The sequence below is a fragment of the Ochlerotatus camptorhynchus genome, unplaced genomic scaffold, assembly GCF_037179485.1.
Source record: "Ochlerotatus camptorhynchus isolate MF236.1 unplaced genomic scaffold, CSIRO-AGI_Acam_v1.1 ptg000176l, whole genome shotgun sequence".
In the NCBI taxonomy this organism is placed as follows: domain Eukaryota; kingdom Metazoa; phylum Arthropoda; class Insecta; order Diptera; family Culicidae; genus Ochlerotatus; species Ochlerotatus camptorhynchus.
The window spans coordinates 2,165,951-2,189,139 of record NW_027040666.1 but is presented as its reverse complement, the minus strand read 5'-3'; the positions used below and the strand labels follow the sequence as shown (position 1 = coordinate 2,189,139).

The window sequence follows — 23,189 nt, the reverse complement described above, 5'->3', positions numbered from 1 at the left end:
GGAAGAAGTGCAAAGAATAACAATTTTGAATAGTGGATAATTTGTGTTTGCCCGTTCAATATTAAAAAAAAACTAAGCCTGCCCTCAAGCCTATGTTCTTTGATAATTGGATATTACATATTTAATATACCACACCTCAGCCTATCGAGTAAGGCGTGAAAGACGTTACTATATTGTTTTTCACGTTACCCATACATTTTTTTTGTATGGGAAATCCGATCCGAACGGAATACATAATAGTCTAACTATAGTTGTACACTCGCCCGTATCAATGCAGGAATATGTATAATCACCATACGAAATGAATCCTTCTTAAGGTTATTAACTGGAAACAAAATCAATAAATTCGTTGCATCAGTTTTGAGCACCATGATTTAGTAGAAGTAATGTGAAATTATCTGGCACAAATTAAACAAAAGATACACGTTGGACAAAGACTTTCCTGCAATAAAAAAGGACCATTAATCAACGACCCAGAGATAAAACAAACCCGAACGAAACGAGATAAACCCAGGCTGACATAAAAACGGAAGAAAACGATACTTTAATCTTTAACTAAAAAACCACTTGTTTATACAACATGTTGTTGGTCTTCTTAATTACACATTTATTCTAAGTCGTTTCTTTTCTCTCTGCTAGGGTGTATTACCGAGTTTTGTTACTTTAACATTAACAATAACTGTTGGTAGAGCTGCTTTCATCGGTTAATGACTATTGCTCCATTGCTCATTTTGAATGAACTTTGAAGTGTATGCTGATTTGTGAAATATATTGTAATGCGGAAAAAAATACGTTTTGCAGATGCATGTTGTAGTTGTTCTGTACTATGATAGTTTTAGCGTGTATGAGCTGTTTATATTTCTTCTGCTTTGCTGATTTCAGGACAAATTGGTATGTAGAACATATACGATAGATAGGAGAGAGAGAAATGGTCGTAACAGTATGTGCGGGTGTATGTATTCTAGTAGGAGAATAGTAATAGAATTAAACACAGTCAACGACCGCTCGTAAGGTAGAAATGCAATTTTTGATAGAGATAGAGATAAAGAGAGCAATATCGTAGGAAGGATGGTTGTTATTCAAACTTCTATTTTATTTCTTTTTTGGCTATATTTGTTAAAATGTACTTGTTTCGGGGACCGGTTATTGAATGTCGATCTTTATTTTGCTTTCTGTAGAGGGAAAATGGATTTTGATATGTTACGATATTTACCTTCTTAGTTTTATTTTCTCAGTAAAAATACACATTTTCAAACTGTGTTTACATTCTTGTTTGTAGTATTCGTTTCAATTTCGCTCACCGAAGGCTCAGAAGGATTTTGATTTGCATACATCTCTATCTAAAAAAAGATTTTCATTATTATCATTCCGTAGCGTTTTCCATACTTAAGATTGAGACTCATGCATCAGAAAAAACATCTCAGTCGTTAATCGGTATGAATGTTGGCATTATAAATGAATCTTTACGAAATAAAATTAAGTATTCATGCGTCTCTTTTCACTCTACCTAAAATACCAGGCTTGTTTGTGTACATACCGTCCACATTTTTTACAAAAAAAATCTCCTGTCTATGTTCGGTTTCTAAAAAAACATAAATGTAATGGTCATGTATAAATCGACTAAACGTAAATCTTGCAATATCATACCATGATATTAGTAGGGAATTTCTATCGATCCACACTGAAACAAATGTTTGCGCCAAACCTAGGTATACTTTATAAGGTCTTGATTTGTGCTTCCTTCCATATGAAATCTATAAAAAATATTACTTCCACTCTCGTACACAAGACACTATCTAAAATTCGCACAATTGTCCATGCACTCTTTACATTCACGTACAATATCTTGACTATACTATTCACCTTTTCTTGCCCTATCACTATAGTTAAACTTACTCGTTAAGTTCATTGTATCTCAAATAGCGTTCCTTCTTAGGTTAAAACCTTATAAAAACTTGCTAGCCGTTTCTAGTACTGCACTTTAACTTTCTCGTTCAATAATCCTAAAAGCATGACTCGTACAGAAATGAACCATCTCTTGGAGAAATAATACCTTCTTTCAGAAAGAAAGCTCTCTACCACTACGTAGATTTTCTTTTGATTGTTTCACAAAAGGTTAAAAAATAAAGTCGTCAAACTAAAGCAACGTAACGAAAGCTTGTAACCTTGTCATCTCGTCGGTTCGACATACTTCGTCTTGCACGTCGTCTCACTGAAGCTCGCGCCGAAAGCTATCCTCGTCCATCGGATCGATCATGGCACCAGTGTCGGAAAGCATCTGAAAACTCTGAAAGTCCATCTGGCCCAGGCCCAGATCAGCTTCAAAGTCGTCTGTCGGAAAGAGGGGAAGAATTTGATGATAAAATTGGATGTTAAAAAAAACCTAACAGAAGTAAGTTTATTCGGGTGAATATGTATGCAGTAGTGAACAGGAGTGCCCAATAGGGTATCAACACATCGTATAAACCCACGATTTCGGCGTAAACAAGTACGATACTTTCGTTCAAATGCTACCGAACGAAGTCAATAAGAACGTGTGATATAAAAGTTTGCACCCATTATCCTCAAAAACAAAAGAAGCGCTCTGACCGAATCATTTTTTATCTTCATCCGACAGGCCTAAGTAAATTCAATTGCACTTCAATGGCGTTTCAATATATTAGGCCGAGTTTATAATCCGTAGGCTGAGTTTGGGGTCAAGAAGTAAAAATCTCTGGTCCCGTCTTCTTTCGAAAGAGAAGTAAAGCCGTTGGTCCCGGCCTTGGTGTTTGAATGGGTGCGATATCCTACGCAGGTGTAGAAGACTGCCTTCCTGCACATTCGATTGCCGAAATTGAGAAGGCATTTGCAGTAAAAACCTTCTATTTTGTGTAAAAAATCCGCTTGACAATTAGAGACAAAGAGCTGGTTGTGCTTAGTAGACCCAAAATTAGATCTTAACCCTATATAATGGCTTAACGAAACATAATAGAAAGTTCTGTATAATTTATTCATTTCTACAGTATTTTAATATTTTATCCAGGAGGTTTACCACCAGATGTTTTGTTTTGATATTTCTCCATAAAGCTTCAACTTTTAGTAGCAAATGCTGCTGTTGGGCCGATTTCTTTGAAGAATGTTCACGAGGAAAGTTACAGGGAATTTTGAGAATTTGGGGAAATCTAAGCAAAATTCCAAGTCAATTCTGAGCATTGCTTCAAGCCAGTTTTGACTAATATTCCAAAGTAATTCTGAGTAGATTTCCACGGGAATTGTGAGGAATATTTCTGATGAATTCTAGGAAGAATTTTTAATTAGTTCTGAGTCGAATTCCAAGCTAATTCTTAAGATGATGATTGTTAACGTGGCACTCTTGCCCCACAAGACCCTATTGTTTTTTTTTCTTAGGAAAAAATCAGTTTACCTCTCTCCAATTTAAAAATGAAGCACATAATTTGAAAGCGATAGATATATTGACTTAAATAATCCAAGAAATTACAAATTACTTTTTCGAAGATTGTCTGTGCCCCTAGTTAATGAGGGGGTCCATCGATACAACATACTGTACAACAAATTGGTCACATTACAGTTCTTATATATGCTTCTGTGTTGAATTCTTTAACTAAGTGGCACAAATCTGTCGACCATCTTTAACGCCTTGGTCATCCGAACAAGTTTGTCGAAGACAGCAATTTTCAAGCCGGTTGGTAAGCGGTTTCAATTCTATTTATAGTCAAAAAATAATGTTCGAAAATAGGTCTGCATTATGAAAATCCAAAACGGACAATAGTAAGCTACATCGTACAGTGTCTTAAGAAATCTTGTTAAATCTAATATGAATGAACCACTCAAATGGAAAACTTACCTCGCGTAGAGAAATCTGCAAGAGATGAAGAAATTATTAATAACACAACGATGCATTCATGAGATATATTAGAAAACAGTTTGGATGTATTTGATAAAACAGAAACAAAATATTACCGGTAAACACAATTTCTGGTATCGTGGTGGGGGTTGACTGGATTTGTGGAGCGGTTTGCAAACTAAGTAGTGGTTCGTTACTCCCGTTATGATTGTGACTGTAGGTTTGGTTGCCCATAGGACTCTGATGGTTTACGTTGTTCTGCAACTGACCACAACTACCCGAGTTAAGGTGCGGGGATTGCTGTGGGGGCGGTACATGAGGGTGCTGTTGCTGTTGTTGATGTTGTTGATGTTGTTGCTGTTGTTGTTGTTGTTGTTGCTGCTGTTGCTGCTGTTGCTGCTGCTGTTGTTGTTGCTGCTGTTGTTGTTGCTGCTGCTGCTGCTGCTGCTGCTGTTGTTGATGTTGCTGTTGCTGCTGCTGCTGTTGCTGCTGCTGCTGTTGTTGTTGTTGCTGGGGTGATTGTTGCCGGTGCGTTGGATCCGTTCTTAGGTTGAGATCGTTATTAAGTGTCAGGTATGGTTCTTCAAACTGCGAGAAAGCATGTAGAATAAATATTCGTAAGTATGAATCAGTTAATGAATAGATTAAGATGAAATACCGTTCCGAATACAAGCTGACTTGCTGCAAAGTCCGGTGGTAATGAACTGTCTCCCTGTTGGACGGAAAGTATCAATAGAAAAAAGAAGTAAGCAAGGATTATGTAGGTTCAGTTTCTATATTTTTTAAAAACTTGAAAAATGCCAAAAAAGCAGAAGTTCCTATCTTCACTATAAGCTAGAAAGCTTGAGTACTACATGAAACTACTGATAAAACAATAATATTGGAATAATATATAGAAACCACTGAAAAAATATGCTAAAATGCGCATGTGAGTACTCTGAGCGAAACTGGGATTAACTAACTAACAGTAATTCTTCGAAAGTGCCCAACCGAAAGTGCAAGTAAGACCGTTTCTTCGAAATTTGGAGAGTTTATTTCTGAAAATAGGAAAATGCTTACACTTCCTTGGAAAAAGATTTTAAGCATCGGAAATATATACATTAAAAAATTTGGATAGCATTTAAAAAGGGGCTATCAACTTTTGTAAAACAAAACTTGTTAGTCCCTTTTTGTGCGAACCGAAGTACGCCATCACACACACCAACAACACAAATTCTCCCCTTCCTGATGGTGTTGATGGTTTGCATGGGCATACTTTGGTTCGCGCGAAAAGGGCCAAACAAGTTGTGTTTACAAAAGTTGATAGGCCCTTTTAAAATGTAGTGTGAGATTAGAAAACAGACGGTAACCCAGAAAAAATGTATGGATCTATTTTCATAATCATGGTCTGTGTCGAAAGACTGACAACATCATCAGGTCGGAAAGATCATATGTCTGAAAATTTAAAACTTATTCATATGAAATTTCAACATGGCATCATCATGATTTAATCGATCAGACGCAGATCAATGGAAATGGTAGTTAATTACCCATATTTTCTATTGCTGGATGAACTCAATAATTTTGTTCTGGAAAAGCATGGAAAAACAGCAATGGTCCGATACATACATAAAAAGCGTGTTTCTCGGTTTGCTGATTTGTGCTATGGGACAGACTTGCCATAAGTGGCAGAATAGTCGTCATGTTTGAATCAATAATTAGTAGCCGTCATTAAACGTCAAAAACTATCCATGTAGTTTAAAATCAACCTAGAGCTTATTCAGAGCTCTTTTCAAGATTCCCTAGATTCCTTAAAGGATTCTCTGCGAAATTCTGATGTAATTTATCCACAACATTCTAGGAATCATAGTTGGAGATGCTTAACGTCAAATATAAGACTTAAAGTGGTTATTTTATACGATAGATGAGGAGATAAAAGTATAGAGTTGATAGTTCCGTTAGAGTACGCCAGTGTAAAAATTGTATATAGAGAGTAGAAGCGAGCAATGGTCAATTTTGAGGAAGACACGAATCGGGTTGATCATCTCCTTTAGCAAACTCCCCTGTTGAGGAGGGATGGTGATGGGTATTTCCCCCCGCCTACCACTACACCAATTGAAAAAATGGAGCTGTGAACCATTGATCTAGAGATTCTATAGATAGATTCTCTTTAGAGAACTCTTGGGATTTGCTTCACAACTAGCTTCGTGTTTTTTTAATCCTTGCAAGCATTTGCTTGAATTTCTTTCCATAGAATCCCTTTTGAATTCCCTTGGGATTGTCTTTGTTAACTCTTCTCAAAATTTACTTTGAATTTCCCTCAAAAGTTTCTTTGTAAACTCCGAGGGGGGCGACTCTATCAGCGATGCAGGAAAGATTTTGTTTTGCTGTGGTCAGCTGCGCGCACACTGAGTAGATAGAAAGAAGATTGATGACGATTCTGAAGATTTCCTGCAAAAAGATGATGTGCGATGCAACTAGATGCGAAAACTGATAGAAGATGTTTTGATGATTTATTCGCTATTGTGAGATTTTTCGAGCATCTAGAATTGAGATTTAGATGTGTCGCTCCCCTCGGTAAAGTCCCTAGAATTTACTAGGAAGAAACAAATTGGATGAATATTTTTAAGTTGTTGATTTTCTAAGTAATCTTACTTAGTGTTAACAACACCTCTTTTGAACTTTTGAATAGATTTTACATATGATGTCAACTAGAGGGCCGCATATCAGTCAAATGTGGACAAAGAACACTGTTATTCGGCCGAATATGCCAAACAGCGCCGAATACAATGATTGTGGTAAGACAAATGATAAGAAATACAATTGTAACTGCATTGCATTGTTTTGGATAATTAAAATTCAGAAAACTGCTTTTACGGTTAAACGAGTTTAAATTTGTGAAATTACGTTTTAGACAGGTGAGTAATTCTACCTTTTCTGGCAGAAGAACGAATATCATATAGCATGCCCAGCTGGGTGTGATATGTAGGTCCAGTAGGATCGAGCGTGGCATGTATCACATGACCATATTCTTTCAGAGCGAAAAGTAGTCCTTGGAAGATTTCCAGTGAAGTGAAAATCTGACAAACACGCTCTTTCTCGAAACTGCAGCATGCATGAAAAAAGTCTCGAAAAAAGTAAATGTATGCGATAAATATACGATCAACAAAATTCGATTTTACTGGAACCTATCTGTTCACAGTTCCAAGCGAAGTGAAATTTTTGGCAATTACATTTTTCACGCTGGTGAAAGATCGTGTTTTTTATATGAGATTTTCACTTCGCTTCGATCTCTATACATGCCTTAAGTCGTGCTAACCCTAACTCGATGCAAATCCAGACTACATCGATCACTTACCACATACATATTTCAAAAATTTACCTCTCTAAGTTGCTGCGACTTTGCTGAAGATACAAAATTTTCTATCTTTAATGGTGCATAATTTATACTGGTTTTAATAAGTAACTTAAAGGAGACCTCTGAAATATCGATTTTTTGCAAACGAATGGTTTATTCTAAAAACTTTTTGAACATTTGATGTCGAACATTTTTGCTCAGAAACCAAGTTGCTTTTAGTTGAAAAGTTATTAAAGAATATCGTTAAAATCGCCCTTTTAAAAAGTGAATTAAGTGAGGTAATCATAAAAAGTCTATCATAGTTTTATGACAATACATCAATGAAAACACGATTCATAAAATGCATTTAAAAGTAATAACATCCACTCACTCCAATTTGGGATATAAACATCTGAAATTAGCATGTTTTTCAAAATAAAATGTTTACAACTCTCCAACAGAAAAAGATAGCACATTTCAAATGCTTCAGCAAAATATGCGTCATTGAAAGTTATTAAAGTGTCTACATTAAATCATTTGCGAGAAATTATTGTAAAAAAAGTCAATCTTCATTCCGTTATTTAACGTAGGTCTCTGTTCCGACTAGTGCCAATCACCGACGGACATCGATTGCCATCTATTGACGACAATCGAATGTGCAGGAAGGCAGCTTCCATACCTGCGCAGAATATCGCACCCATTCAAACACACATGAGCCGGGACCAACGGCTTTCCTTGCCTTTCGAAGGAAGACGTGACCAGAAATGTTTATGCCTTAGAATAAATAAAAAGTTAATGTATAAAAACTAATTTTAGGGGTCACCTTAAGTTACATTTTTAAAACCACTATAACACGAAAACCATTAGACATAGAAAATGTGTATCTCCAAATAAATTGTTCTACAACTTTGTTAAACATTATGCTGGTTTATCCTAAATAAATCAAAACTTGATAATTTTAAATCAAAAAACTAATACACTGAAAAAGCGGATGGGTTTCATAGTACATTAAAAAAATATTTTGAAAAAAAATTTGTATTGCATTAATGAAGCTGTCAATTCTTCAAATTTTATATATCGCTTGAAAAGTTTTGGTTTGTGACAGATTTTGATCATTTGAAGCCCAAAACAATGTTAAGCTAGACGTTCAATATGATCTTAAATGATTGATTTGTTTTAATTTCATGATATTTGATCCATCGCATTGCAGATGTTGCTTCTAGTCTGGTTTGGTCTACTTCTCGGTAGCTGGAACATTTCTTTATATAGCACTATCACTGATTTGGTTTCGTCGAGGATACCATGAACATGTTCGGATGTGGTCGATGAGTTCTGGATACTCAATATGACCAATATATTTTGAATGTTGCTTAGATTTTAACATCAGAATCACATAATTCAGAAGCTCTACCATTTACATATCGAGTTATGGAGTCAAGATAACTAACATCGACTTGTGGAAATATAGTCTTATGGAGAGTACGATACTGCTTTTTCCAGAGATGTATTTCAAAGAATATTGTTAACAAAAATACTTCAAATTTGTCAATGCATACTATGTTTTTTTTTCATCAGTATTCAGCTCATTTTCATATTGGCGATAGAATTGACAGCTGCGGTAGAACTCTACGGTAGCCGTCGGATGGAATTTTTTCTTTAGATCCGCAATACAGGAAAAATTAAAGGACCGCTGAATCCATCGAGTTAACTGTAATTCAATCACGAACTACGAAAACATGTAAACCAGTGTAGCGGCGTCGGTGGTGTAGTGGTAAGCGTGAGCCTCTCACCCCAGCAGGCCTGGGTTCAATCCTAGTCGGCGCCGCCGGGATTTTCTGAGGCATAAATCTCTGAACACGGAAGGGAAGTAAAGCCGTTGGTCCCCGGTTCATGAGTTGATGGGTCGATAGGTAGGGTCCAGGTATGGGATCTGCCTCCCTGGCGTCGGTAGCATTGGTGCTTAGCACGGAAAACAAGATCGGCGGAAAACAAATCAAGGAAAAAATGTAAACCAGTGACAGTGCAACCAGAAAGATAAGTCCTTTTTCCAACTACACTCAGGTCTTTTACACGAAGTATTATATGCCTGGATAGAGCTTGAAAAACTGCTCATGCTTATATTTGAAAAAAAGATAACAAGCGATTTCATATGATTGATTGACAGTAAATACCAGAATCAACTTTACTAAAATATAACTTATCGGTTGGTTAATAGTACATTTGGCTACTATTGGAATGACTAGAAATTGACTACTAAATATAATGAATGGAATGAAATGTGACTGCATTGAAAAACTACTACGGCAAAACAAAAAATCATAATACATGCAGCATCGAGTATACTGACACCATAACACAAACAACAGCTTCCGAAAAAATGCAATGATAACAAACGAAAGTATGCTGGATGATATTTTTTTCCACTGGCAAGACTTATACTCGAATTATAAAAGAAAACTCATTCGAATAATGAAAAAAAAGTGATCATTACGCTCTTCAAAAACAGAAACAATAGAAAACGAAAAAACGGCATCGGCATGAATAAGAAAAATAGAGAGAAATAGACTTCAAAAAGAGAAATAGTTTGAAAATAGATATTGGTATCAACCTGAATTTGGGCGGTTAATGTACATCCAGACTCGACAAGACTTTGAACCAAAGTAGTCCAGTCCTTTGAAACATACGCACACACACACGATTCAGTATTAGCCGGAAATGCGTACATTTTGCGATTGTGCGTAAGATGGAATTGGAGTTATCACGATTTTTTACAATTGTGTGTTTTGGTATTGTTTCGTATTTTGGGTAATTCAATTCACGGCATACACGACGCATGATAGGTGATGGGCGAACGAAGACGGTGATGGTTTTTTGGTGGTTGATGGTATAGTTTTAGTAGGTAGTCGGTTGGAAGGTGAATTGAATCAACGTTAGTTATACAGAAGTTACAGTTTTACTTTTAATATATTTGTTATATAATTTATTATGTTAAATAAAACCATTAAAACAAATTAAGAAAAATGTGGAAATTTTTCAAACAATTGGGATAGAGAAAACATAACATATGACAGTTTCTAATAGAGTATATAGGTGTTGATTTTGATGAGGGAAATGGAATAGTATATTTACAGAATTTAAAACTGAAAAAACATAGCCGTGGTTACAGGGAATATGTAAATTTTATCGAATATCTGTGTAGAGTAGTATCTAATTGGATGTTTAAGGGAAGCAAAACAGAAGTTTTCGTATTAACTAAGATTTTAACCTTAAGAGCTTTGTACTTACCAAGGTTATGTGTTCCAGGTGCTGTGGCAGGGTGTTTTGAACATAAACATCATTCGATGGATACTTGTCATAAGATTGTCTGGAAATGTAAAAAACAGAAGATGTTTAATTCCATCGATTATGCAGTAGACAGATAGCCTAACGTTTTTGTTTGTTGTAGAGTAAGGTGGGGCAAAACAGGTCAGCTACTTGATTTACTTATTTTTAATTGTGTCAACATCAATGTAGCCTCAATCCCAATGCTCGTTTGAAAAAAAAAACTATCATTGGGGGATTAGGCTGGCCCAAAAAAAAATTAAAGTTCCAATTTTCCACGGACCAACCCCTAGATCTGTTCCTTAAGGTGAGAAAACCGTTATCCGAAAGTTTCAGCTCATTTGATTCTTAGATGAGCTGGCGCTTTTAGGTTGAATTTTGTATGTAGATTTTTTATAAAATACATGAAAAAATTACACTCCTACACTCTATCGATAATTAAAAAAGTTTCCTTATTCTCGATTTAATTAAGATTTGCTGAAGATTACATCATGGATCCACTTAGTTTTATTGAGATATTCGCTTTTGATTATAAATGAGCATTTTGTATATGAAAATTTCACCGAAATCTCCTATATTAACATTAAACCAAAAGCACCAGCCCGTGTAGCGTCAAAAAGAGTTGAAACATTTAGAGAGTGGATGTTGGCCTGTAGAAAATATGAACTTGTAATTTTAGTGGTAATCTAGTTGCTACGTTGCATAAGCTGCCTGTATTTTGTTGCAATATACAATACAAGCAGAATGCATATGATTAATTAATATCTCCATAATATTAACTTAAATCTTGATGCTGTCTTTAGCAAAGTTGTTCCTTATAGGCTACGTGTGCTGAAATTCTGAACTTAATCGAGTTTGCTGAACCAGTTCTATGCACGAAAGAGTGAAGGAATATTATTTCTCCATAAATTTCAAGCAATATCCACATATAAATTTTAAATCAAAAACGCCATCTCGTGTTACATCCAAATGAGCTGAAATTTTCAGATAGTGGTTTTCTCACCTAATGGCACAAATCGAGGGGTTGGCCCGTTGAAAAAATGATAAAAATTTCCACCATATATATGTGGACTAGTCTTTGGGGGATAATTTAGAATTTCATCAACTGGTTCCAACCCAGGGACAGGGCTTAACCAACAACAGAGTTTGGCAGTAGGCAGTATGTCTCGGGCCCGCTGTCATGTATAACATGTTGCCTACGCGATAATGACTTCCTGTTATAGCGTTGACAGTTTCCCCTACACAGGTACCCAATGGCGTTACGCAACTGTGTTGGGATACCAGTTAAACAAATTCTAAATATGCGCCATTTAACTGCCATTTTAGGAATTCAATCTAACGCGGTTCTACGGTAGAATATTGTTTACCGACTATTTACTCAGAGGTAGTAAAGGGCTGCTCATAAACTATGTAGACCGATTTTGAGAGGTCGTAATCGTTCCTACAATTTTTTGAAAATGTGTATGGATCGTAGACACCCGTCAACCCCTCCCCTAAAATGTCTACGTAGTTTATGAACAGCCCATAACGAGATTTTATTTATAAAAAAATGAGGAAAAATGTCGTGACATTTTTTCACTAAATATTTCCTATTACATTTACCACCTCTGCACCTACTGAGCATACCCAGACAACCAGAAGTCGTATAACAATTTTATACAATATAATACAACAATATGGGGCCTCCCTTAGCTCAGTCGGTAAAGGCGCAGCTACAAAGCAAGACCATGCTGGTCCGGTCTAGGAATTTTGCGGGTTGGAAAATTTCTCGACTTCTCTGGGCATAGAGTATGATTGTACTTGCCACACAATAATGCAAAAATGGTACAGGCATTGGAAGCGCTCAATTAATAACTGTAGAAGTGCAGCAAGAACACTAAGTTGAGAGCACGCAATAAGCTAATATGCGATATGCAATAAGCTTGGAATGCGAAGAAGAAGAAGAATACAACAATATAACCAGGTACCGAAAATTATGGCTTGAGCATAACAAAGTGTAAAGCTGATATGTCTCTTTGTCTACTGTAGTTAATTAATTAATAACATTTACATGTTGTTTAAATATAACAGTGTTGTAAACTTGAAAAAAATGGTTGAAAAAAATGTACTCCATAATTGCACTCAAATATGAAAATGACTAAACTTGCTACTGAGAAGGTGTATTGAAGCTGAATTTTTAATATTTCTACTAGTAATTTTGTGATGATAAACTTTCAATCAAGAAATTAGTCTTATCAGCTATGTACTTTTTGAGCTTGGCGGGGGCGACTTTAGGCCAAACCGATAATTATGATTCAGTGTGCAAATTTCACGAATACAATAGATTACTGTTTACACAAAAAAAAGCATTTTGACATATTCGCTTTGCATCATTTATTTCGGAGAAAACAGCATCGTAAGTCGGCTTCACCACTTGAATTCACTTTGATTATATAAAAAAATAGCTTATTCCTCACAGAAAATGCCACGAAAACATAAGCGAATTCCTGGAGAGCGGTCCTACCGAGACAACACCGAGGACAGATTGACTACATGTCTTATGGCGATCCAGAATGGTATGACTCATCGAGAAGCTGCTACGATGTTTGAAAGAGGAAATCTTTGTGCAATGTGTAGTAACTATGAGTAATAGCGGATTTCCAGTTAACGAAGAAGATTTGCGGCATATCGTCAAGGACTATCTCTTCAAAATTGGCAGAACGGTTGCTCGTTTGAAGGGAAATTTTCCTGGCCTAGACTGGACCAAATCGTTCCTGATTCGGCACCCTGAGCTGTCCGTACGTTTCGTTCCGAACATTAAGAAAAGCCGAGCAGCCATTTCGTCCGAGGTTCTGAAAGGTTACATCAATAATTTGTCAAAGGTGACGGCCGATGTTCCTCCAGTAAACATCTGGAATTAGGATGAAACTAACCTAACGGAGAACCCTGGCTCACGGAAGTGCATTGACCCTAAGTCCCTCCCTTACAAACACTGTATGTCATAGTTTTGAGAATTTATACATCATTTTAGAGCCAATAGAGTAAGTTTTATGGGAATAATCCGGAACGTTCACTGAAAGCTCAAAGCTCTCTAGCAACAACTAGTTGTAAAGAAGTGTAAAAACACATCGAATATGTTTGTTCTAAGACCGTATCATCACCATTGTAATATACAAACTAGTAAACGGAGTTTTATCGGAATGTTAACGACGCAGTTATGGCGAATGAGAAACCATTCGCATCTGAAAATGGCTGAACTCAGTGGCGTCCCGTAACCTCACTTTCTACCTGTGCACCAACTTTCAAAACCAGATTTAATGCCATATTCATACTCGAATCATTTGAAAAATACACTTAATCTTCTAGTTTACTCGATATCTATCCATTGCAAGCAATATTTTGATATTTTTTTTATGTTTTGAGAGTTGGTGCACAGGTAGATTGAGGTTAAGGATACCTTAATAGAATACTGCTGTGACGTGAATGCATGTTTGCATATAAAATAAAATAGAACTTACCCGTTATTACTTCCTATACTATGAGACACTGGACTACAGGGTGCACTAGAGTTTGAGTCAAGATTATTTGCAAGCACCAAACCAGGACTGGAACCAGGACTTGGCCGATTTCGGTAGTCTAGCATCATATGCTGAAATGAAAAGCATCGATTAGCACAACAATTCCATTCTATCATTACATTTGCCCGCTTCACTACCGGTGAAATGTTCCCGTGAGATCCATAAATTATATTTTCGGGTGAATTTTGATGATTCGGCGAAGACAGCCCGTCGTTTAATTGACTAAAATTATCGTAATTAATCTGGTCTAGGGTTGGTATTCGCTGCTGCGGTGGTTGCTGCTGCTGCTGCTGTGGTTGTGGCTGTGGCGATTGACTCACATCGTAAGTGTTGTTACCCTGAGTTGGAAATAACTTATTAATTCATAAATGGGAGATTATTGATTGAACGTAATTGCAATGTGCATGGAGTGTAATCGTTCCTAGATCATTATTAAATTCTTTTGTAAAAGATGTTCCTATTTGACGGGTGTCGATACGTAAATGATCTTGGGAACAAATTACCTTCCATTATCAGCTGCACAAAACACACGGCTGCATTATTTATACTACACATCGATTTAATGTTACAAAATAAAACATCAAAATAAAAGTGCTATTGCTGTACTAGCGGCATACATGATGCTTTATTTACAAGTATGCAATTTGCTCGAGCAACAACTATGATACAATAAATCAAATAAAACAGACGCGTGTTGCAATGGATAAAGTAGAAATATGATATCGAACCAATCAGTAGATCGGTTTGATGCTTAGACTTAAATAAAGAAAAATAGAAAATAAAAATAAATTATATACCTTTGACATAAACGTAAATCTATTGCTATCTGGTACAGATAAAAAAGGCTGAAAAAATTAATGATGAAGAATGTAAATAATCTAGCACATCAAATGAAACAAGCCTGCAAGCAAGAACTGAAAGTATAACAACTAATATAACAAAATACTTGCTGTGAGTAGATAAACGTCAAACATCCTTAGTATTTACATTATTGTCTTTGCCAAAGACATTGAAGCCTAACATGAACTTTGTTGTGTTAGTTGACCATGACGAGTGAACCTACTGCTCTGTAATAGGTATACATAAATCCCTTGTTCGAACTGGAACAATCAATTGCATAAAGGAACATGCAGAAATGACGCAGCATAGGCTATTTGTAAAGTTTTGATCGGCCATGTATTAGGTATTGTAAAATACAGTACGGAGAGAGTTTACACCAAAATATGCTACGTCGATTATAGATGTTCACTAAGAAGACTGCATAAAATCTTTCTGATTTCCGAACAGAATTACCAAGCAATTTTATGTAATTTTGAAGGAAATCTCAAGCAAATTTAGACAACACTTCCAAAGTACTTTTGAGATAAATTTTGAAGGAATTTTTAATGTATACTTTGCGAATCGAAAAGTATCCTAAAAATTGGTTTTGACAACCTGGCAGTGTGTCTTTACGCAAATATTGACAGTATCCTTTGGAGTTTTTCGGCAGAGCGAAAGGGTAGCAGAATCGAGTTACAGAAGAATAAAAGAAAAAGAAATTCATTTAACATTTCAGATTGTATATATGTACCTAAGTCACGGGTGAAAAAACCCTCCCTTCCAACCACTTGTTTTTCTTGTTTACTAAACAAGAAAAAGTGATAATAGTCCATAAACATGCAGTACACAAATGTTACTGCGTTCGAATTAATTAAATTGGGTGTGTTTTAAATTATTCGGGGTTATGTTCTAAATCCGATATTTTAAATTTCCTGATAGAAGTGTAATCCACTAAAATCATTTCTGAATTATCAGATATCGCCTCTATAATCAAACTGTCAAATAACCCTTAACAGAGATCACGCACATGGCATACATTTTAAAACTTACAGTACAATATTATCAAATGAGCGTTTAGACGTTATAATCCGATATTTTCCGGACCTTTCCTGACTAACGATGCGTATTACTGGATTGTCGGAATAATGCATTATGGTTGATGGTAACAGTGTCGAAAAACTACATCTGGTGAAAATTCATGCACAAAAACTATATAGGTACCTGGATTCCCGATTTAACAATGTAATTCCCGAATTTATATTGATTTTTTTAAGTTATCAATAAAAGATAATTTCAACACATTTTTGTTGCACGGATTATATTCGGACACCCTGTATACTACCTATAATAACCCAATATCAGGACCATATGGAAAAAAATAAGGCATTGAGAAAATGGCAGTCGAAGTTACGAAGTGCGATTCCCATGTAAATATTTGAAAAATCATAGTAAATACATTAATATTTTTTCAAGTTAAAATCAGTTGCATTGCAGCTTGCATGTTTTATTATATCAGTGAAAAATATGGCAACTCGAAAAGCAGAACTGTAACTTCACCTCTGAACGATTGAATTTAAGGATGGAACTGATGTAAGATTACTTTGCTTGATGGGACAAACTGACTTGATGTTGTTTTCACATTTTCCGTAGTTTTACCACATAAAATGAAAGTATAGGCCAATTGATAGTGGATAGAGTTATTATCTTAAAATTGACGAAAATCCATTATGCGATTATAGGCAGTGTAGGTGTAAACTAAAATATTGTAAAGTTAGTATCGAATTTACAGTTATTTCCCAGTATTTTTTCCGCTTGTTTTCGGATCTCGGTTAATTCCCGGTTATCCCAGATCAATGGCCACCCTGAATTAAATAACCATTTTAAATTATTTAGATTGAAATCGAATTATGGTTAAGACGTTATTCGCATTACAGCCTCATATTCTAATTATGTTGGAATGTATGTTATAAGAATTGTGTCAGTAAAGGCCGGCGCACAATGCATACGTTTTCGGGTTTTTTGACAAATAATGCATGGGCTAACTGTCAAAAAACCTGAAAACGTATCTATTGTGCGCCGGCCTTAAGAAAAGTAGTACAATTTGAACAATCAATAATAGTTTAGGAATTAGGAATTTAGAATTTCCGTTAGTCCTGGGTCTGGCGGAAACGTCAATTTTAAATGTTAAAATCGGCCCAATTTTGTTGCTCTTGCAAGAAATAAATATATAGGATGATTTCAGCTTGCCAACTCTCAGCTGCTCCATCTTGTACTGGTGAACGAAGTCGCCACACTAGAGTGCAGTGTCGCCGAGGCAGCCGAGCCTTTGATACATCTAGACGCCGATCATCCAGCGTTGGAAGCATTCTTCAATCAGCTCCTGTTCTCTATGACGACACTGTTGATATACAAAGCCTGGACTTTTCGTAGAATTGACTTCGTTGCATTGAAGTACTCACTGGTCTAGGTAGATTGACTGTTGCTTGGCTTGTATTCGTCCATTGATGAAGCCGTCAACTAATTCAACGAAGTATTGAGCCGATTAATAATGGATTGTGTGCCTCTAAGGGACCTGCTGCAAAACCAGCATGTTCTAATGATCGATTACAACACTTGAAGCGTGTGAGATCGAAGGCAAATACAACCAGTCCCGTAATCCATTATCCAAGCGATTATTTTCGTTAGCAAGTAATGACTATCGAATGTACAACCGTGTTCTATCCTAGAAGTAGGTACTCAAGACGTATGCAGACCAATCACCGGCATAATCCTAAACTATTCTGGACGTTTGTGAAGACAAAAAGGAAAGAGGATGGGCTACCGGTTGAGATTCATCTAAGCGATAAAAAAGCCAATACTTTTTTAGACAAATGTAACCTCCTGGCAGAGCCTCCAAGAATGTTTTCAAAAACTCAACGACCTCGTTTAATCAAGTTGCTGAAGGGATCATAGATACTACCAGAGACACGCTCAGCTTTGATATTTTCACGGTCACATTGGACCTTGTCGACTCTGCCGTCCAGAAGCTGAAATTCTCCAACGCTGTTGGGCCTGACGGCATTCCATAATACATACTCAAAAGATGCTCAACAGAGCTTTCCTCTCCGCTTTCAAAGCTGTTCAATATTTCATTACAACTATAACTGTATCCTTCTCGTTGGAAATCTTCTTTCATGTTCCACATTTTCTAGAAAGGCGACAAGACTGATTTCGACCGGGTTGATCATGTCATTCTACTTGCAAAATTCGAGAAGCTCGGTATCTCTCAAGGACTCACTCGTTGGTTTGAATCGTATCTTACCAATCAATAGCTTTGTGTAAAAATCGGCTCTGATCAATCGGAAATAGACAAATAGTCAAACATTTGTATATTTGTATTCCTCAAGGCAACAATTTGGGACCGCTGCTATTCTCGATATTCATTAACGAAATTGGTTTGATACTTCCAACTGGCTGCCGGTCATTCTATGCAGACGATGTCAAGATGTATGCGGTTGTGCGATGCTTCACTGATTGCTTGCGGTTGCAACACCTGAACGGTAGTTTCGAAGAGTGGTGCTCTACGATTTTTCTCACGTTGAGTGTTCACAAATGCAATATCATCACTTTCCATCGCAAACTTAAACCTATTGCATTCAATTATACGATCGATAACCAACCTCTGCAGCGTGTGGACAACGTTCGTGATCTAGGAATTACACTTGATTCTGCTTTGACAGCTACATTACACGGATATCATAGCCTCTGATGAGTTTCGGGATCCTACCTGCCTGACAGCTCTATACTGTTCTCTAGTGAGATCCATCTTGGGATTTGGTGTGGTAATATGGTGTCCGTATGAAACAATGTGGATGGCGGGGATCGAGTCTGTTCAGAGGAAATTCGTTCGTTACGCTCTTTGCCACCTTCCTTGGAATGCTCCAACGAATCTTCAACCCTACGAAGATCGTTGCCAACTCCTGGATATTACCTCACCATCCCTCTCCAAAGGGGGAGTTTGGTAAAGAGAGATGATAAAACTGATTTGTACCTTCCTAAAAGTTGTCTAGCTCGCTTTTTACTCTCTATATGTACTTTTCAATGAAAAGCCCGGCAAAGGAGATTGAATATCCGAATGGAAAGGAGGTCGAATATCCGTATATTATATTTTTTCGGTAGGGTTAATGTCCCTAATGTCGGCCTAAGTGTCTCTAATATTCGAAGGAACGCATTTTTTGACACTAGCAAACATCCATTTGTATTGTCCAAATGACGCATTGTTCTAATACAAATTGAATAGCAGGGCATTTTTATCGATGGGCTTAATCTTTAGATCCACAGGCTACATTAGAGCCATTTCCCCTATTCAGTTTAATTTTTGATAGTTACAAAATATTCAACTATGAACTTCCGTAGAACTATATCCATTAAATAAATTGAACCATTTAATTTTTATATTTGATTTATCCCAGAAACAGTTTTTGAATTCCACCCAGAATTTTCTTCCTATTTCCTACTTTATCTACCTGGAAGTTTATTCCGGTTTCCTGCAGCAGAGTTTCTGGGTTCTGGCTTGCAGTTTCATGTAGTTTCTATAGACATCATCACTGATAGATGACCCTTGAGCAGAGTTTACCCAAGTAACAGTTTCGGTTTTATTATGATTTTGAAGAGGTTTGTAAGGCTGATAATGGACTTGACGATTGTAATAAAACAGGAAATGTTGCCTTGATAACAAGTTTGTATGATTATTCTTCAAGCATATAATTATAAGGCAACCCTTGAAGCTTTTGTTAGATTATAACGATAATTATAGATACGAACCAGCCCAAGGCTGAAAGTCTCTTTAATAAAAAAAAAAAAAAAAAAAATAAACGATAATTATGTTTTGATCAAATTATTGGAATATTATTTGAGTTTCATTAGGGTGACCATCTTGCCCCACTTTTCCCAAACATTTTGAAATCGTTTTCCCAGTATTGTTAACCAACAAACGACTATTATATTAAGTCATACAACTGTATGCCAAAGGGCATTATTACAAATAGGGTTGTCCCACTGCAGTAATATATTAATAGATTTTTCTAGAAAATTTATTTGCATTCTAGGAGAAATACAAGAGTTTGAGGATTATATGATAAGAAGCTACAATACGGAAGTATCCCATGTGGGATAGTGCCATTTGGCAAGCCTTGAGGAACTGGCTTTAATAGAAATTCGTACACCTGATACAAAATTCCTACTTTTTGTATAAGGTGTACGGATTTCGATCTTGTACGGATTTTGGTCCCGCACGGTAGCTGACGTTTGTTAAAATGGTTGTTTGGGAGAAATGCGGAAAAAGCTACTTATGTTTAAAATAGTTTTTTTTTTTGCATTATTAGATAGACTTTCACGCTTTCACCCTTGGGCTGGTCTTTGCCTATAAATAGTTCTTTTGCATTCGTTTTTTTATGGACTGTTTTCAACGAAATATGAAAGAACAGGTCAGATCAAAAAATCATCATTTTCCCTTCTTTTGATGTTCGATAAAGGCAATATAATGCATTTTTGCTCGTTTATAGCAAATGGCTATTGTGCAAACCGGCAGTTATGCCAAATGGCATTATTCTAAATAGGATACTTCCCCGCAAAACAATTCTTAAGAAATAAAAATTCCTGTTACTAGTTTAACGTATTTAAAATATTTGTGTGGGAAATAAACGGACAGTTCACGGGGAAGGTTAAGAACATTTTGGGTTTACATATCAAAGAAGGTTGATTCGTTTTTGATATAAGCATGTTATTAAAGATCGAAACAAGCTTTTGAACAACCACTTGATGATTTCGGTGTTTTGATGAATTTAAATTTAAATACAATAAGCTATCAGTACAGACAATAGCGCGGTTGAAGGTTTAGTAGATCATTTAGTTATTAAAATTCAAATCCATTTACAAATATTGCTAGTTTTACAAACAAACATTTCTAACACAACAAACTTCATGCAGGCTTTCAATGCTAGCGAAATTGCAGATAAAGTTAATGCAACAGGCCAAACTGCTGACTGAGGCTGCATGGTGGACAATTCCATCAACAAACCATCCAACGATATGCAATCTCAAACAGCTACTCACTTGCAGCTGTAAATCAAACTCGGGCGGAAGTACGTCTTCACTTACCTGACTAGATTTCGGCTTCTTGTTGTTATTCTTAACACTGTTATGGTTAGCAGTACTACTGCTGTTATTGGTAGCGTTATTAAGGTTAGTCGTACTGGTGTTGTTGTTGTTACTGCTGGGACTGACGTTGCCGCTGTTGGGATGACTGCTGGTTGGGATTGGATAGCTTCCTCCTCCTCCTCCTCCGCCACCCCCACCGCCGAAATTATTCGGCCGCGGATGTGGATGGTGGTTATGGATGGCCGATGTGGGTGATAACGACAATGGTGACGTACCAAGCGGACTCTGCTCATATAAAACATATGAATTAACTACTTAGAAACTAATACGTAACTTAATGGCGTGATTACTTACTGGATAACTACTACTTTGCGCATTATGGTCATACTCCTGATCTAACGGTGACGGGTACATAGGATACCCAACTGACGTCAAATCCGGCAGTGAACCCGTATTACTTGGTATGGGAATTTGAATGCTATCTGTGTGATTTTGAGAGGGATAAATGCTGAAATACGAGAGTCATGAGTATCGACTTTTAGGAACTAATATTGTATGAACATACTTAATTCCTGGTAACCTCGTAAGACCGGTCGACGATCGAGACCGTATATCATGGATTGAGTTGTCGAGATGGTTTGATGATATATGATGATGAACTTTGGAGATATTTTGAGCATTTGAAATCTTTCTTTGAACTGTTGGACTTAACGTTAAAGGTGAGTGTGTGTTCAGGTGAGGCTCTTGCTGGAATTTCGAAGTGGAAAATGATTTATACATGGAAACATGCTGAAATAGGTATCAATTCAAATATCTACCTGAATTTGCTGACATAGAGTCTGATGTATGGCCGAATCTGAGATGGACCGATGCCAATTATTTTCCATTGGAGGAATCAGATGCACCGAGTTGTTACCGTATGGCGATGTGTCATGGTTCCGACTGGACTGTCGATTTCTCATTGGACCGGGTGTTCGCCCTGGAAAAAAAATAGTTAGCTTAATTCTTTGTGAAACATATGCGATGCGTTGAAAACATACTTTAATACATAAACATTTATTAGTAATATGAACTTAAAATACCTCGCGATTCTCTGCTGTGGTTCAGTGTACCAGCTTTGGGTGTTTCCTTTTTGATTTTGACATTTTCCAACTGGGTGTAGGACTTCAGCTCTGTGAGTGTGGTACTGTCATCACCCTGTTTGGGGAAATTATTGAGAACATTAGTAATATGATGATTTGGTAGACTTCCATACATATTACAAACAGAACAAAATATACAGTATATTTACACGTCTGAATCAACATTAACATGCTCACAAATAATAAAAATCATAAAAACAAAAATTTCATACATGTGGTTCGACATACACATTTCCTTGCTTCCTAGATAGTTTCTTATGTGCAAACTATAAAACATGGATATCAATTGCCGAATGATCCGTAAAATTGTTGGTTTTATCTAACGTAATACATACACACTTAATCTAGCTCGGTAAAATCTCCAACAGCCAATTACCTCGGCATTTACTTTTGCTGATATCTCTGCAAAATGTTATTTGTTGGCTGAGTCTTGGCAAAATAAATAAATAAATTGCAGAACTGCTCGGCTGTTGGAAACTCGGCGTGAAAATTTTAGTGTGTAAACACAAAATTATCATTTGAGAGGTTGTTTCAAGTTGAAGCGAAGACAACATATCCAGTAGGCTGAAAACCCTGCCAGAATTGAAGGGACACATGCCGTTGCGCTGCACTTGCGCAAAAGTATAGTACCACATAGAATAAAGCCATGAGCTAACACGCAAACCTCTGTTTTGAGGATGCCATCTTCCCTGTCAAATTCCTTCGGAGCTCTAAACTTTGTGCGGTAGGCGGAAACATTGTTCAAATATTCATAAGTATTACAAGCGGCCAATAGTTAATGAACAATCAACAAAGCATTCTAATACACTAGCAGCCCGCAATCTGATGCTATCATAATTTTCAGCAATGTAAAGAATGTTCACGAACCCCCGACATTTGCCAGAAAACTCACTACTAATTCAAGACATCTTCCAAATAAGCTTCAAAAATGCATATTTTTTTTAATCAAATTTTAAATGCAGTCCCCCATATCCGTAATACGCACGCGAGGCTCAAACCATTGAAGATTATTTTTTTTTTTAATCTACTACTATTAAATCAAATACTAAAAA

At 36.5% G+C, this 23,189-nt stretch overlaps 1 protein-coding gene across 4 annotated transcripts in view; it reads right to left on the bottom strand.

Moving 5' to 3' along the window:
- Nucleotides 1-516: 516 nt before the first annotated feature.
- The window catches only part of Crtc (CREB-regulated transcription coactivator), a 65,826-nt gene continuing 43,153 nt past the window's right edge, over nucleotides 517-23,189 (bottom strand). For 3 of the 4 annotated variants that reach the window (XM_065222653.1, XM_065222656.1, XM_065222655.1), the window contains 13 exons: nucleotides 22,078-22,192; nucleotides 21,814-21,974; nucleotides 21,561-21,742; nucleotides 21,350-21,503; nucleotides 20,996-21,283; nucleotides 14,836-14,883; nucleotides 14,176-14,376; nucleotides 13,979-14,109; nucleotides 10,446-10,524; nucleotides 4,503-4,556; nucleotides 3,961-4,432; nucleotides 3,845-3,859; nucleotides 517-2,331 (listed from right to left, as the gene is read on the bottom strand). In XM_065222653.1, coding sequence (XP_065078725.1) covers nucleotides 2,210-2,331; nucleotides 3,845-3,859; nucleotides 3,961-4,432; nucleotides 4,503-4,556; nucleotides 10,446-10,524; nucleotides 13,979-14,109; nucleotides 14,176-14,376; nucleotides 14,836-14,883; nucleotides 20,996-21,283; nucleotides 21,350-21,503; nucleotides 21,561-21,742; nucleotides 21,814-21,974; nucleotides 22,078-22,192 — 2,022 coding nt within the window. In that variant the 3' untranslated portion in view covers nucleotides 517-2,209. The remainder of the gene's footprint in view (nucleotides 2,332-3,844; nucleotides 3,860-3,960; nucleotides 4,433-4,502; nucleotides 4,557-10,445; nucleotides 10,525-13,978; nucleotides 14,110-14,175; nucleotides 14,377-14,835; nucleotides 14,884-20,995; nucleotides 21,284-21,349; nucleotides 21,504-21,560; nucleotides 21,743-21,813; nucleotides 21,975-22,077; nucleotides 22,193-23,189) is intronic. The other variant, XM_065222654.1, reaches the window with a different exon arrangement.